Source organism: Polyodon spathula, chromosome 13 (assembly GCF_017654505.1).
Source record: "Polyodon spathula isolate WHYD16114869_AA chromosome 13, ASM1765450v1, whole genome shotgun sequence".
NCBI classification, from domain to species: Eukaryota; Metazoa; Chordata; class Actinopteri; order Acipenseriformes; family Polyodontidae; genus Polyodon; species Polyodon spathula.
Window position 1 is genome coordinate 25,218,050 of NC_054546.1, and position 14,479 is coordinate 25,232,528.

Consider the following 14,479-nt stretch of genomic DNA (forward strand, 5'->3'; position numbering starts at 1 on the left):
TGGAAAGTTTTCCAGGACTGGTGCATTGCCGAAAGTCATACGCCTGTGACCTGCCCTATTGAGATGATATTAACCTTCTTACGCACCTATCTGACACAGGAAAATCAGCATCCACTTTTAAGGTATACCTGGCAGCAATATCAGTGTGCCACGACAAAACTGACTCTGTGTCCCCTGGGGCACATTTCCTGGCAGTGCAATTTTTTAAAGGGGCTCGGAGGCTTCATCCTCCCATGAAAAGTATGGTCGCCAAATGCGATCTAGAACTGGTACTGTGGGTCCTTATGGGTCCCCCATTCGAGCCCATGGCGTCAGCAAAACTGTGCCCTGTTTCCTCGAAGGTGGCATTTCTAATATCCATTACATCTGCCAGACGAGTAAGTGAGCTTCATGCACTGTCCACCTCCCTCGCACGAGTCAGACTGCCCAGTTCAGGCTCTGCGCTGTTACCTGGATAGGACGGCGTCCTGGAGACAGTCCAACCAGCTGTTTGTCTGCTATGGGTCCCGCTCTAGAGGTCAGACCCTATCGAAGGAACATCTAGTGCACTGGGCGGCAGATGCTATACGCTTGGCATATGAACAGACGGATTCCCCCTTGCTGGGGGACATTACGGCCCATTCTACCAGGGGCCAGGCTTCGTGGGCTTTCCTTCATGGCGTCTCCTTAGATGAACTATGCAATGCTGCTACATGGACAGGTAGTCAGACATTTGCACGTTTCTACCGCCTTGATGAGCGAGACCCTCTCTGGGCTCTAGGGTGTTGCAGGCTGCATGCCCTTAGGCGTCATGTGGGCTCTGTGGCTATCGCCGTGAGGCTGTACTGTCGGTAATCTGGAGCCACGACAGCTTGTACAGCTTCCCATTCCGTAATGGTTGTCACTCCATTGAAAGGGGGCTTTAGGTTATTACCATAACCCTGGTTCCATGAAAAAGAATGACAACCATTACCCTTCGAGGTCATGTCCCCAGCTGACCTCTGATTTCGAAATAAAACGGCAATGGCTCGGTCGGTGCCGGACTGTAGACGGCACCAAATGTGTTCACTGGTGCAGAGTCAATTGGTGCCGGGCTGTAGGTGGAGCCGAAGATGGTTACGCTGGTGCTGAGTCAATCGGGGCCAGGTAGGCGACGTCTCAAAACCTCTAGTCGGCGGAAGAACCGCGGTCGATGCCGGACTATGTAGCCGATTCAATCGCGTGGTCGCTGAGAGCAAGCGCAGCCGCACTATAAGAGCCCGAGGCTTGAGAGGGACGCTGGGCCCAAGCTTTTTTTTTCTTTTTCCTCTGGTCGCTGTGGCCAATTAAATCGGCATAGAGATCAACGCCGCGAGCCCACGGGGTCTCCTACAGCACCACAAAAGCTCCCAACCCGGTATATCAAACTACACGAGGCCTTGCGTAGTGAAAGAGAGTAATGGCCGCTCACCAATCTCGCAAGAGGGGTCGAAACCAGCTCTAGTCAGTAAACTTTTGAGAGAATCAGGCAAGAGCACTCTCAATGCTCGAAAGTGTAATTTTACTATGGATGTTATTAAATTTGACGGTCGAAACCAACAAATCAGCCAAATTTGGACAAGAAAGCACGAAGCAATCTGTGACCTGTCTCAGTGAAGTGAGAGAGAAAATGGCGATATGTTACTGCGAGGATGTCCCTCTTCAGCAAGAGGCGGGAGGGGGATTTCCCCCTCACAGCAGGGCCCTGATAGGGCAGCTTTTTTATACATACTCAGTGATTGACGGTCAGAGAAGACTCTTTACCATTCGGTAATGGTTGTCATTCTCTTTCAGGGAACCAGGGTTATGGTAATAACCTAACGTTAGGCAGGGAGACAGACAGGCGAGTTTGACAGGGAGATGGACAGACAGGCGAGTACCTAGGTGCAGATTAGCGGTACCATGCCATGCCTGTGTCCTGGGCTTTAGACAGTCTAGTTCAGTTGTGCACAACTCGGTCCTGGAGGGCCGGTGTCCCTGCAGGTTTTTATTCCAACTGCACCCTGAAGTACTTTATTGAACCTTATTAAAGGCTTAATTGGCTCAATTAACTAATTTAGGGTATGGATAGAGCAAAAACCAGGAGGGACACCAGCCCTCCATGGCCTGAATTGTGCACCACTGGTCTAGTTAGACAGACAGACACACGGGTTGATGTATACCAGTGGTGCTGGTTTTTGTTCTAACCATACCCTAAATTAGTAATCCAATAAAGTATTTCAGGGTGCTGTTGGAATAAAAACCTCCAGGACCGAGTTGTCCACCACTGATGTACAGGCAGTGTAGACAATATTTTGACAGGTATTCCTGCAGACAGACTGACATGCGCATAATACCACCAAAAATAATAAATAAAAACATTTTAATAATTTAGAGATTCCAGTGGTATAAACTTTTGATGCGTGTACATATGCGACCCCCCTCCCTAATTGCCGGTCTTTCTAAACAGCTCCACATACATGCGTTATTGCGCTTTATTTGTTACCGGCAATAACGCAATGTACTGCAACTATCAACATCGCTGAATCACAAAGCTTTTTATATTGCATAGTAATCATACGTCGCTAGCGGATATGTAACAATGTCAAGGCCATAGGCAGTTATGAGACACGGGCCTCGGTTAAAACCATACTAATAATGATGTATTTACCTTCTCTACAAGTTGCTTAGCCGCAGTGTGGGCCAGTGCCTCGGTGCTGCCCTGAACATGACTCAATGACCAGGTATTGTTAGAATGAATACAGAAAGCCTACCACAATATATAACCTATGCTATACAACCGCACTGGTATTTATAGCGTCAGATTTGAAACGCAGCCAGCCTGCCCGCCCGCGCTGCATTACAATTACCGCGTCAGTACCAAATTAAGTGGTTTGTAAATAAAGTTGTGAATAACTGCGTCTCGTTGTCGCCGGTCGAGCGGGCGGGTAGGCGGTATTCATATGGATTGTTAATTAACAATAAGTGTGTTCGGTAATTTTCTTTTTTGCACGAGGTGCGGTACACTTACCGGGCTGTCAAACGAGAAAGCGCATTCGTCTTTGTGAACCCGGTCTCCGGGTTTGGGTACCCGGATAGTCGACAGGACTGACAACAAAACCTCGTTCAGATCCGCCATGTTAACAAGACCCTCAATCAGTCTGCAGGCGCGGCCACGACAACACCGCCCAATTCACAACAGCGGCACAGCGCCGTGGGCGTGCACGACTAGGTGGGGCGCGCACGTGTGGCTGTCTACATCGGGAAATAACCTATTGACCACTCAGTTTGATTACATTCTCCCGAAGGAAGCTGATTTCAAGAGGGGGTTCCTAATAGCTGATACACTGGTCCAGTGTGGTGCTGGTTGGACACTACACAGCCATGGAAAGTGAAAATAAGCAAGTGTGGAAATCAACGGCTAGGAAAAAGTAATTTACAAAAAATTAATATGGCCGAGAGAGTGGATGCGTCATTGTGCAAAATTGCATTGCACGGCGCCATCTAGAGGTCAGAAAAGCATCATATTATCGTTAGAGTAATAAAGGTGCGTGGTTTACCACTAGAACTCAGTTTCGACCTATCAAGGCGCCACATATCTCCTATTTCGAATCTGCTGATGGTGGGATGTCGGTGATTGGGGGGTTTGAAAGTTGCACGTTTGTGTGAATGGAACACAGGTCGAGGCAGGGCAGAGCGATTCAAACTTTTACAGCCGAGAAGAGAAGAAAAAAGAAAGATAGTTTATTATAGTAATAATAATAATAATAATACTAGTGTTAGTATTATTATCAGCTGCATACACTGAGTGATACACACGCGGGAGAGGAACTCGTTTAATAACAGCAACCCGAACGCAGAGGTGAGTTCCGTGCTTCTGGTGACAGTAAAGTGCTGCTGACACCCTGGGATCCTTCAAGAAGCTGCTTGATGAGATTCTGGCATCAGTAAACTACAAACGAGCAAGATGGGCCGAATGGCCTCCTCTCGTTTGTAACCTTTCTTATGTTCTTATTACTGCGATACTTGTGACAGTAAAGTAGTGGTAGTGATGTTGATGTTATTTCTGCGGTACGTGTGCTTCACATTCGTGCGTTAAGTTAGGTGTACTAACTACTAGATCACGAACAAAGAAGACTACGTGGCGACCTAATTCAAGCATTCAAAATTCTAAAAGGTATTGACAGTGTCGACGCAAGGGACTTTTTCAGCCTGAAAAAAGAAACAAGGACCAGGGGTCACAAATGGAGTTTAGAAAAAGGGACATTCAGAACAGAAAATAGGAGACACTTTTTTACACAGAGAATTGTGAGGGTCTGGAATCAACTCCCCAGTAATGTTGTTGAAGCTGACACCCTGGGATCCTTCAAGAAGCTGCTTGATGAGATTTTGGGATCAATAAGCTACTAACAACCAAACGAGCAAGATGGGCCGAATGGCCTCCTCTCGTTTGTAAACTTTCTTATGTTCTTATGTTCTTACGAGACAACAAGCAAAATGAAAAGTAAATTGAACAGAATGTTTTCTTTAATTACTATATTATACTTAAATGTATGTTTTCGAATCTAAATTAATATTTGTATTAATTTTTTACCAGTTTCAAAATGCTTGAGGTGGTGACATCTGAAAACGTCGTTTTTAAAGGGGAAATAAAGACAAGATATACTTAAGTATGTGTATTTTGATTCATATTTAATTTGAAAGGAGTGTTTAAGATTATAAAAAATGCAGACAGTTTGTGCTTTAGTGATTCGTATTCAGTTTTATAGCGAGTTGAAAACTGCAAAGTTGAGGAGTAACACTTAGTGCTCTGAGAGCTCTCCAATAGTAGCAGACTGGTGAGAGCAGAGCGCCGCCCACCCAATGTGTAGCGAAAAGTTGGTTACCTTGCGTTTTTAATATCCATTTGATTCTGTAGACAATCAATATTTATTTGTACGGTCTCTCACTCGTGAGGTGAGTTTGTATGGGCCTCTGTCCGCTAACACTGAAACCCTTCCAATGCGTGCAGGTAGACAGCATTTCATTCTAAAATTTCATGTGCTGGAGGTGCCTGGTTTAATCTGCCTGTGCAATGCATTTTCATTTTTTTCTATATTTTAAATATATTGTATTCAATGTTTAGACTACATACAACACCAGCCAAGTTTGTCGGTGCCTGGGGGGTCTCATTTTGATTTAAAAAAAAAAAAAACGCAAGGGGCAAGTCATGTTGTGTGTAAATATACCCTTTCAATAAATCAAAATAATTAAGATGTTTGGATTTAGTAAAAAAAAAAAAAAAAAAAAAAACCTTTACGAAAAACCACACTTTTCAAATATAATTTGTACCAATCGCTCAGGTTTAGAACCGCGGCCCTCTTCAGTTCCTGTTTGGAAGCACACCAAAACAAACCACAATCCTAGTACCGTACTAAACTGGGTATCAGCTAGTCCCCAACTTTGTTCCGCTTCTTGGTATTAAGTTAGTACACAGCTGGGGATGATCCCGAGATAGTACCGTAGAAGTTGGTATGCAACTTAGTACGCAGCTCCGTACTATGCAGGTTTGTTGCAATTGACCTCGCAGGTAACAAGCTGGATACATTGGCTGTCAGATGCTGCAAAAATGGTGCTGCTGCGTCCCTGCAATTGGCGCCCTGACGCATTTTGTGACAAAACCTTTCGAAGTCTTTTTATTGGGAACCGGTGAAGTGATTGATATCATACATGGCATATGTCATTAACATCCAAACCCACTTCATTTGCGAAGCAGACGTTTCTGCGATAAATGTTAATGTCGAAATGGCTGCCACAAACTTTAGAGAAACGGGTACTTAACAGCAAACTGTTTCAATTTCAAAACCGGTGGTGTGTGTGTGTGTGTGCGTGCAAGGGCTGCATGGTGGTGTGTGTGTGTGCAAGGGCTGCATGGTGGTGTGTGTGCGTGCAAGGGCTGCATGGTGGTGTGTGTGCGTGCAAGGGCTGCATGGTGGTGTGTGTGTGTGCGTGCAGGGGCTGCATGGTGGTGTGTGTGCATGCAAGGGCTGCATGGTGGTGTGTGTGTGTGCAAGGCCTGCATGGTGGTGTGTGTGCGTGCAAGGGCTGCATGGTGGTGTGTGTGCGTGCAAGGGCTGCATGGTGGTGTGTGTGCGTGCAAGGGTTGCGTGTTTATGTGTGGGGGGGGGGTGCAGCTTTGGTGCAAAAGAGGAGGCAGGAAGCGAGGGCATATAAGGGGGTGCAGGGAAAAGATAGGAAGGGTACGGTAAAAAGAAAAACTACTACAAACATTTATTGTCACTTTTGACTCCCAGTCCCCTTTTCTCACTATATGATTTTATTTTGTGATTATTTAATTAGTGTCAAAATAAACAGCCTTAAGAACATAAGAAAGTTTACAAACGAGAGGAGGCCATTTGGCTCATCTTGCTCGATTGGTTGTTAGTAGCTTATTGATCCCAGAATCTCATCAAGCAGCTTCTTGAAGGATCCCAGGGTGTCAGCTTCAACAACATTACTGGGGAGTTAGTTCCAAACCCTCACGAGTCTCTGTGTAAAAAAGTGCCTCCTATTTTCTGTTCTGAATGCCCCTTTGTCTAATCTCCATTTGTGACCCCTGGTCCTTGTTTCTTTTTCTTCAGGCTGAAAAAGTCCCTTGGGTCGACACTGTCAATACCTTTTAGAATTTCGAATGCTTGAATTAGGTCGCCACGTAGTCTTCTTTGTTCAAGACTGAACAGATTCAATTATTTTAGCCTGTCTGCATATGACATGCCTTTTAAGCCCGGAATAATTCTGGTCGCTCTTCTTTGCACTCTTTCTAGAGCAGCGATATCTTTTTTATAGCGAGGTGACCAGAACTGCACACAATATTCAAGATGAGGTCTTACTAGTGCATTGTACAGTTTTAACATTACTTCTCTTGATTTAAATTCAACACTTTTCACAATGTATCCGAGCATCTTGTTAGCCTTTTTTATAGCTTCCCCACATTGTCTAGATGAAGACATTTCTGAGTCAACAAAAACTCCTAGGTCTTTTTCATAGATTCCTTCTCCAATTTCAGTATCTCCCATATGATATTTATAATGTACATTTGTATTTCCTGCGTGCAGTACCTTACACTTTTTCTCTGTTAAATGTCATTTGCCATGTGTCTGCCCAGTTCTGAATCTTGTCTAGATCATTTTGAATGACCTTTGCTGCTGCAACAGTGTTTGCCACGCCTCCTACTTTTGTGTCGTCTGCAAATTTAACAAGTTTGCTTACTATACCAGAATCTAAATCATTAATGTAGATTAGGAATAGCAGAGGACCTAATACTGATCCCTGTGGTACACCACTGGTTACCTCAAATCAGTACTTTCTGTTTTCTACATGTTAACCACTCCCTAATCCATGTACATGTGTTTCCTTGAATCCCAACTGCATTCAGTTTGAGAATTAATCTTTTGTGCGGGACTTTGTCAAAAGCTTTCTGGAAATCTAAATAAACCATGTCATATGCTTTGCAATTATCCATTATCGATGTTGCATCCTCAAAAAAATCAAGCAGGTTAGTTAGACACGATCTCCCTTTCCTAAAACCATGTTGACTGTCTCCCAGGATACTGTTACCATATAGGTAATTTTCCATTTTGGATCTTATTATAGTTTCCATAAGTTTGCATATAATAGAAGTCAGGCTTACTGGTCTGTAGTTACTGGTTCAGTTTTGTTTCCCTTTTTGTGGATCGGTATTATGTTTGCAATTTTCCAGTCTGTCGGTACCACCCCTGTGTCAAGAGACTGCTGCATGATCTTGGTTAGTGGTTTGTAAATTACTTCTTTCATTTCTTTGAGTACTACTGGGAGGATCTCATCTGGCCCAGGGGATTTGTTTATTTTAAGAGCTCCTAGTCCCTTTAACACTTCTGCCTCAGTATGCTAAAGTTATTTAAAACTGGATAGGAACTGGATGACATGTGGGGCATGTTGTCAGTATCTTCCTTTGTAAAAACTTGTGAAAAGTAATCATTTAATATATTTGCTATTTTTTTTCTTCATCTACGATTTGCCATTTGTATCTCTTAAAACATTTAATCTCCTTGTGGCAGAGCAAAGCTCTGCCCTTTTTAAATTGGCAGGGATGGGGTTAACTTCCCCTACCTGCCTGGGTTTATTATGTTCAGGTGGCTGGGGTTGATTAGGTTAATTAACGATCAATCAGCACCCAGCCACCTGATATAAAAGGAGGCCTCTGCTTCTCATTTGGAGAGAGGGAGCTGAGGAAGCAGGTTGGTTTTTTTTTTTTGGTTGTTTGGAAAGTTTGAATCCGGTGAAGGCATTGCCCAGCCTGGAAATTGTTATTTTTGTAAATTTTGCTTTTTATCTTTCTTTGTGTTTAAATTGTTTTGTTTTGGCCCTTGTGCCCTTTCATTTTTGTGTTTATTTATACTAAAATAGTTATTTTTTTGAACTGCAGTCTGTCTCTGGGCCTCTTTCCACTCGCCAGCCGGCCACATTTGGTAATAGAAGTGGGATAGCGCTACCTAGAGGCTCAGAGCAGTATTTTTGCTTTGTTTTGTGGAATTTTTGGGATAATTTTTTTTTTTTTTTTGAAAAAAAAAAAAAAAAAAAAAAAAAAAAAAATGGGAAAGAGCAGACAGCGGCAAAAGCAGGAAAAGCAGCAGCAGCTGAAGAAATGTAAGCTGCTGCAGCCACCGCTGGAGGACCCGGCCAGCCTCTTCCCCTGGTTTTCCTGGTGCGGGAAGGAGGACCATCGTTGGCGGTCCTGCCCAGACGTGCCACCGGCAAACTGGTGTGGCCGGTGTGAGGAGGACGGCCACAACTGGGCAGGATGCCCCTACAACCAGGCCCAGGAAGAGGTGCAGTGTTCACCCCGGGCATCAGGGGCCACCCCACTACCTCCAGCACCACCACCTTCACCACCGTCCCAGGAGATCTGGGACTGGTTGATGCACCCTGAGGCAGACCTCGTCCACGATCTCCCCATAGTTATCAACACGCTGTGGCGTCGAGATGGGGAGAGGTGGGAACAGTGGGAGGAACAACACCACCCGGCCTCCTTCCCAGAGGTTGCCCTCATGGTGGTTAATTACCTGGCGGTAGACATGGGAGATGCCCCGGTCACTCCAATAAAGAGGGGTGAGCCGCCTTCCCGAGAGCCAGAGAGGGGTGAGGAGCCGCCGTCGCTCCCAGAGCCAGAGAGGGGTGAGGAGCCGCCGTCGCTCCCAGAGCCAGAGAGGGGTGAGGAGCCGCCGTCGCTCCCAGAGCCAGAGAGGGGTGAGGAGCCGCCGTCGTCCCCAGAGCCAGAGAGGGGTGAGGAGCCGCCGTCGCTCCCAGAGCCAGAGAGGGGTGAGGAGCCGCCGTCGCTCCCAGAGCCAGAGAGGGAGGAGGAGCCGCCGTCGCTCCCAGAGCCAGAGAGGGGTGAGGAGCCGCCGTCGCTCCCAGAGCCAGAGAGGGGTGAGGAGCCGCCGTCGCTCCCAGAGCCAGAGAGGGGTGAGGAGCCGCCGTCGCTCCCAGAGCCAGAGAGGGGTGAGGAGCCGCCGTCGCTCCCAGAGCCAGAAAGGGGTGAGGAGCCGCCGTCGCTCCCAGAGCCAGAGATGGAGGAGGAGCCGCCGTCGCTCCCAGAGCCAGAGAGGGAGGAGGAGCCGCCGTCGCTCCCAGAGCCAGAGAGGGAGGAGGAGCCGCCGTCGCTCCCAGAGCCAGAGAGGGGTGAGGAGCCGCCGTCGCTCCCAGAGCCAGAAAGGGGTGAGGAGCCTCCGTCGCTCCCAGAGCCAGAGAGGGAGGAGGATCTGCTGTCGTCCCCAGAGCCAGAGAGGGGTGAGGAGCCTCCGTCGCTCTCGGAGCCCAGAGGGGAGGAGCTATGGCCCAAGGATGCCTGCCTTGCACCGCTCAGGGATGGCACATTTGGATCGCCTGGGGTTGCCTGCTGCTCCGCATCGCTTGGGACTGCTGGTGTCTCCTTTTTGTTTTCTAGGGTTGCCGAGGGAGCCGGGCCGCCCCCGCCACTAGAGGGAGCCGGGCCGCCCCCGCCACTAGAGGGAGCCGGGCCGCCCCCGCCACTAGAGGGAGCCGGGCCGCAGTCGTTGTACATGGGGGGAGGTGTGTGGCAGAGCAAAGCTCTGCCCTTTTAAATTGGCAGGGATGGGGTTAACTTCCCTTACCTGCCTGGGTTTATTATGTTCAGGTGGCTGGGGTTGATTAGGTTAATTAACGATCAATCAGCACCCAGCCACCTGATATAAAAGGAGGCCTCTGCTTCTCATTTGGAGAGAGGGAGCTGAGGAAGCAGGTTGGTTTTTTTTGGTTGTTTGGAAAGTTTGAATCCGGTGAAGGCATTGCCCAGCCTGGAAATTGTTATTTTTGTAAATTTTGCTTTTTGTCTTTCTTTGTGTTTAAATTGTTTTGTTTTGGCCCTTGTGCCCTTTCATTTTTGTGTTTATTTATACTAAAATAGTTATTTTTTTGAACTGCAGTCTGTCTCTGGGCCTCTATCCACTCGCCAGCCTGCCACACTCCTCTTTGAATGTTCGCTTGCTGTTGTAATATTGGAAAAACATTTTGGAATTGGTTTTAGCTCCCTTAGCAATGTTCATTTCTATTTCTCTCTTGGCCTTTCTAACTTCCTTTTTGACTTGCGTTTGCAGTTCTGTGTACTCTTTCTGCGTACTTTCTTTTTGGTCCTTTTTTAATGCTCTGTAAAGTGCCTTTTTTCGCTGAATATTTTTTTTAATTGATCTATTAAACCATTTTGGCAATTTAGTTTTACATTTAGATTTGTCTACTTTAGGGATGTAATTGTTTTGCGCCTCTAGTACTACATTTTTGAAGAACAACCATCCTTCTTCTGTGGGTGTTTTCTCTATTTTACTCCAATCTACTTCTGTTAGTCTCTGTTTCATACCTTCATAGTTTGCTTTTCTAAAATTGTAAACCTTAGCTTTAGTCATTACTTTTGGGGTTTTAAAAAACACTTCAAATGAGACCATGTTGTGGTCTGAGTTTGCCAGTGGTTCTCTGACCTCTGTTTTAGTTATTCTATCTTCGTTATTTGAAAAGACCAAATCAAGGCATGCCTCCCCTCTAGTGGGTGCCTTCACAAATTGTGTTAGGAAGCAGTCATTTGTCATTTCCACCATTTCTATTTCATCCTTTGTGCTACCCATCGGGTTTTCCCATTTTATTTGGGGGAAGTAGAAATCCCCCATTAGTATGGCTTCTCCTTTGCTACACGCATTTCTAATGTCATTGTATAACAGATTATTGTGCTCACCGTCTGAATCTGGTGGTCTATAGCATGCTCCTATTATTATGCCCTTTGAATTTTTGTCTGTTATTCTGACCCATATTGATTCTGTTTTATTTTCTTTGTCCAGGTTTAACACCTGGGCTTCAAGACTGTTTCTTATGTATAGTGCTATCCCTCCTCCTCTTCTGTCCTGCCTGTCTTTCCTATACAGTGTATACCCACAAATATTATATTCGTCCCCATCACTCTCAGATAACCACGTTTCTGTAACACCTATCACATCATAGTTACCTGTTAGTGCAGTAGCTTCAAGTTCTAGAATTTTGTTTCTGATACTTCTAGCATTTAGATAAAAACATTTAATGGTTGTCTTACCTGAGTTGTTGTTCTCATGTGTATACATTATCGTATGCACATGATTAAAAAAAGCCACCACATCACATCAGCCTTTTTTGGGGGGGGGGGGGGCTGTAAAGGTGGAACAATCACAATACCTGGAACAATGAACAGCAAACTACTGGAGAAAGAAAAAACATGTAAGCTCGCTGCGGGTCTGTGACATCCTGAAGAAGAGAAAAGGGTATGGTGAATATCATCAGGAGCTCTGGTTGTTTTAAGGCAGATTTCAAAACTACTTAATGTGTATTATAGAACTGGAAAATCAGAAACCAGAATCACAATCTTTTCCTTCATTGTACCCCCCCCCCCCCCCCACCGCTAGAGCCTCCTATTTTCCCCGGATTGGTTATTGATAATTTACGTCACAGCACGGCGCTGCGCAATTATGAAATATTTTATGTCCTGGGTGCCGCTTTCCTCTGCAGCTGTGGCAGTGCTGCACCACATCTGGTGTGAACGGCCCTTTATGGTAAAGGCATGAAAACACACCTGCTCTCCCACACAGTGGCGCCGCGCTTCACCGTGTTGAAACAGCATCCTGGGCAAGAGTTCACGCTCGTTCATTCAGTCTCGAGTGTGACACTCCGGCGATTGTTTCGTTGACATGTAGTGGCGTTCAGATAAATCAGTTATTTTAGCCGACTGTGAAAACGAGAAACGAGGGTTTGTTAAAGTTTTTTTAAAGCGGTGAACAGACAGATTTATATTCGGTTGTAAATTATAACTACCTCGGAAAATGGACAAGGCCGTGAAATGTGATTTTATTTTATGAAACATAATATCATTCGATGTAAACACCGCGCCTATTTGATTAAGTGAAATTTATATTGTGGGTAATAACCCATTTGAATTACTTAGTTCAGCATAGAGTATTTTTTCATTCCGTCTGCCAGACTTAAGAGTCCAGCTTTATCATGAGTGGAATCTGGAGCGCCGTTAGTTGTCTGAATTGCGCCAACGCGTGGCACAAAAAGGGTGTGCGTTCGCACTGTCAGTGTGTGTGCGGGGTGTTCATGTTCTTTGCTTGGATTTGCAATGTGTGCGTACCTAAATTCAACGGTACTGTTGAACATTGACTCAACAAAAACGTCACAACACTTCTGGGTATTTAGGAACGCTTTCTTGCATTCCTAAACTAAACTAAAATTTAAAATGAGCGATTCTGCATATCAGCCTTCATTTTCAAAATCTAAAATGAATATTACAAAATCTTAAATACAAGTTTTTATTAAATATGCAGCAGTACTTATATATAATGTGTGTATATAAATATTTTCAAACACAGGGTGCCTCGTCTTGGGATATGTACATATAAATCTCCTTCAAAGTAAAAACAAATGCAGGAGAACTTTCAACATCAACTCCCGTCTCATGAATCCACAGTCAATAGAGTTACTATTAAAAAAAAAAAAAAAACTTTTGTTATAAATGCATATTTTAAAAGACGGTAGCAAAACCATTAACACGTTTCGACCAACAGGTCTTCATCAGAGCTCAAACTGTGGATTCATGAGATGGGAGGTGCTGTTGAAAGTTCTGCATTTGTTTTTACTTTGGAGGAGATTTATATGTGTGTGTGTGTATATATATATATGTGTGTGTGTGTGTGTGTTTATTAACAATTAGTGTTTTAAAGGTGGATTGCAGTATCAGTATCTACATTTAAATCCCATTCATAATTTTTATATAGAAGCTTGATCGCGGTTGTGGGTATCGCCATCTTTCTGTTGAGGTTCAGGTTCTTTGCTTGGATTTTCAATGTCAGTGTGTGTGTGTGTGTGGAGAGTGTTCAGGTTATTTGCTTGGATTATTTTGGGGGCAGGTGGGGGTGTGTGATTGCTGACACAGTGGAAAGCTCCAGGAAGTTGTGTGTGTGTAACCCTGTGGGTCCCTGTGGTTTCAGAGACTGTCGTGTGTTAGTTTTTCAGGCTATGCTCCGCTGGCCCGCTCTGACGAATCGGAAGACTGCTTGCTGGTCTTGGGTCAGTCAGTTCCAGGTGAAAGGTTACAGGATGGGCTCAGCTGAGAGGAAGGTGCTGGCAGACACTCCCCCCTTCTCCCTGCGCAACAGACACCTGGAGAGTGTGGAGGACCCGTGATCACCCAGCACAGGCATCGCCAGGACACCTATACAGGTACACACAAAAACACCTTGGTTTAAATGAAGTGGCCACTTTCAGCTCTGTGTGACAGATGAATAACCTCTTTTCCCTCTCTCTCTCCCCCTCTCCAGTTGAAAGATGTCTCCACCCCCTCCCCCTCTCTGGGTGCTGCTCTCTGTGTGGACCCCCAGGAATCTTTCGACCCCCGCTCCCAGTGTGGGAATCACACGCACCCCTGTGAAGACTGTCATGGCACGTGACCAATCAGAACGGAATGGGCTTAGTCACAAGACTGCATTCTAGTTTCGTAGCACTGTTGAAGGCACTGGAGCCCCAATACTGGTCTGCTTTGCTCGGTCTCTTATAGTTTCAGTAGCGCTGATGAAGGCACTAGAGCCCAATGCTGGTCCGCTTACTCACTCTGTTTGCAGTGCGTTGGATCGGATGTGACGTGTTTCTTTCTTTTTCTCTGCAGAAACAATGACCCTGCTGGTGCATCAGCTGAGTGAGCTGGAGGTGGGAAACCAGGGACTCTGGGGGGAGCCTACCCCGTCTCGCTGTCTCCTCTCGGCAGTGATGAGGACACCCTCCCCCTGACCATGGAGGAGGCGAAGTCAGAGAGCCCCCTTAATGGGGTGACCCCATTGCTGGACACCACACAGCTCCTTTCCCCAGAGGAGCAGCCCAGCGAAGCCGGTGCTCTTATAGGCCTCGACACAACAAAGCTTTCTGGGAGTCACGTGATGGGGTGCCTAGGCCAGGCTGGTGT

General features: G+C 45.8%; 1 protein-coding gene across 2 annotated transcripts in view; it reads right to left on the reverse strand.

Annotated features, from left to right (window-relative positions):
• usp5 (ubiquitin specific peptidase 5 (isopeptidase T)) overlaps window positions 1-3,146 on the reverse strand; it is a 38,932-nt gene extending 35,786 nt beyond the window's left edge. For both annotated transcript variants that reach the window (XM_041269533.1, XM_041269532.1), the window contains exon 1: window positions 3,008-3,146. In XM_041269533.1, coding sequence (XP_041125467.1) covers window positions 3,008-3,115 — 108 coding nt within the window. In that variant the 5' untranslated portion in view covers window positions 3,116-3,146. The remainder of the gene's footprint in view (window positions 1-3,007) is intronic.
• Window positions 3,147-14,479: the final 11,333 nt, after the last annotated feature.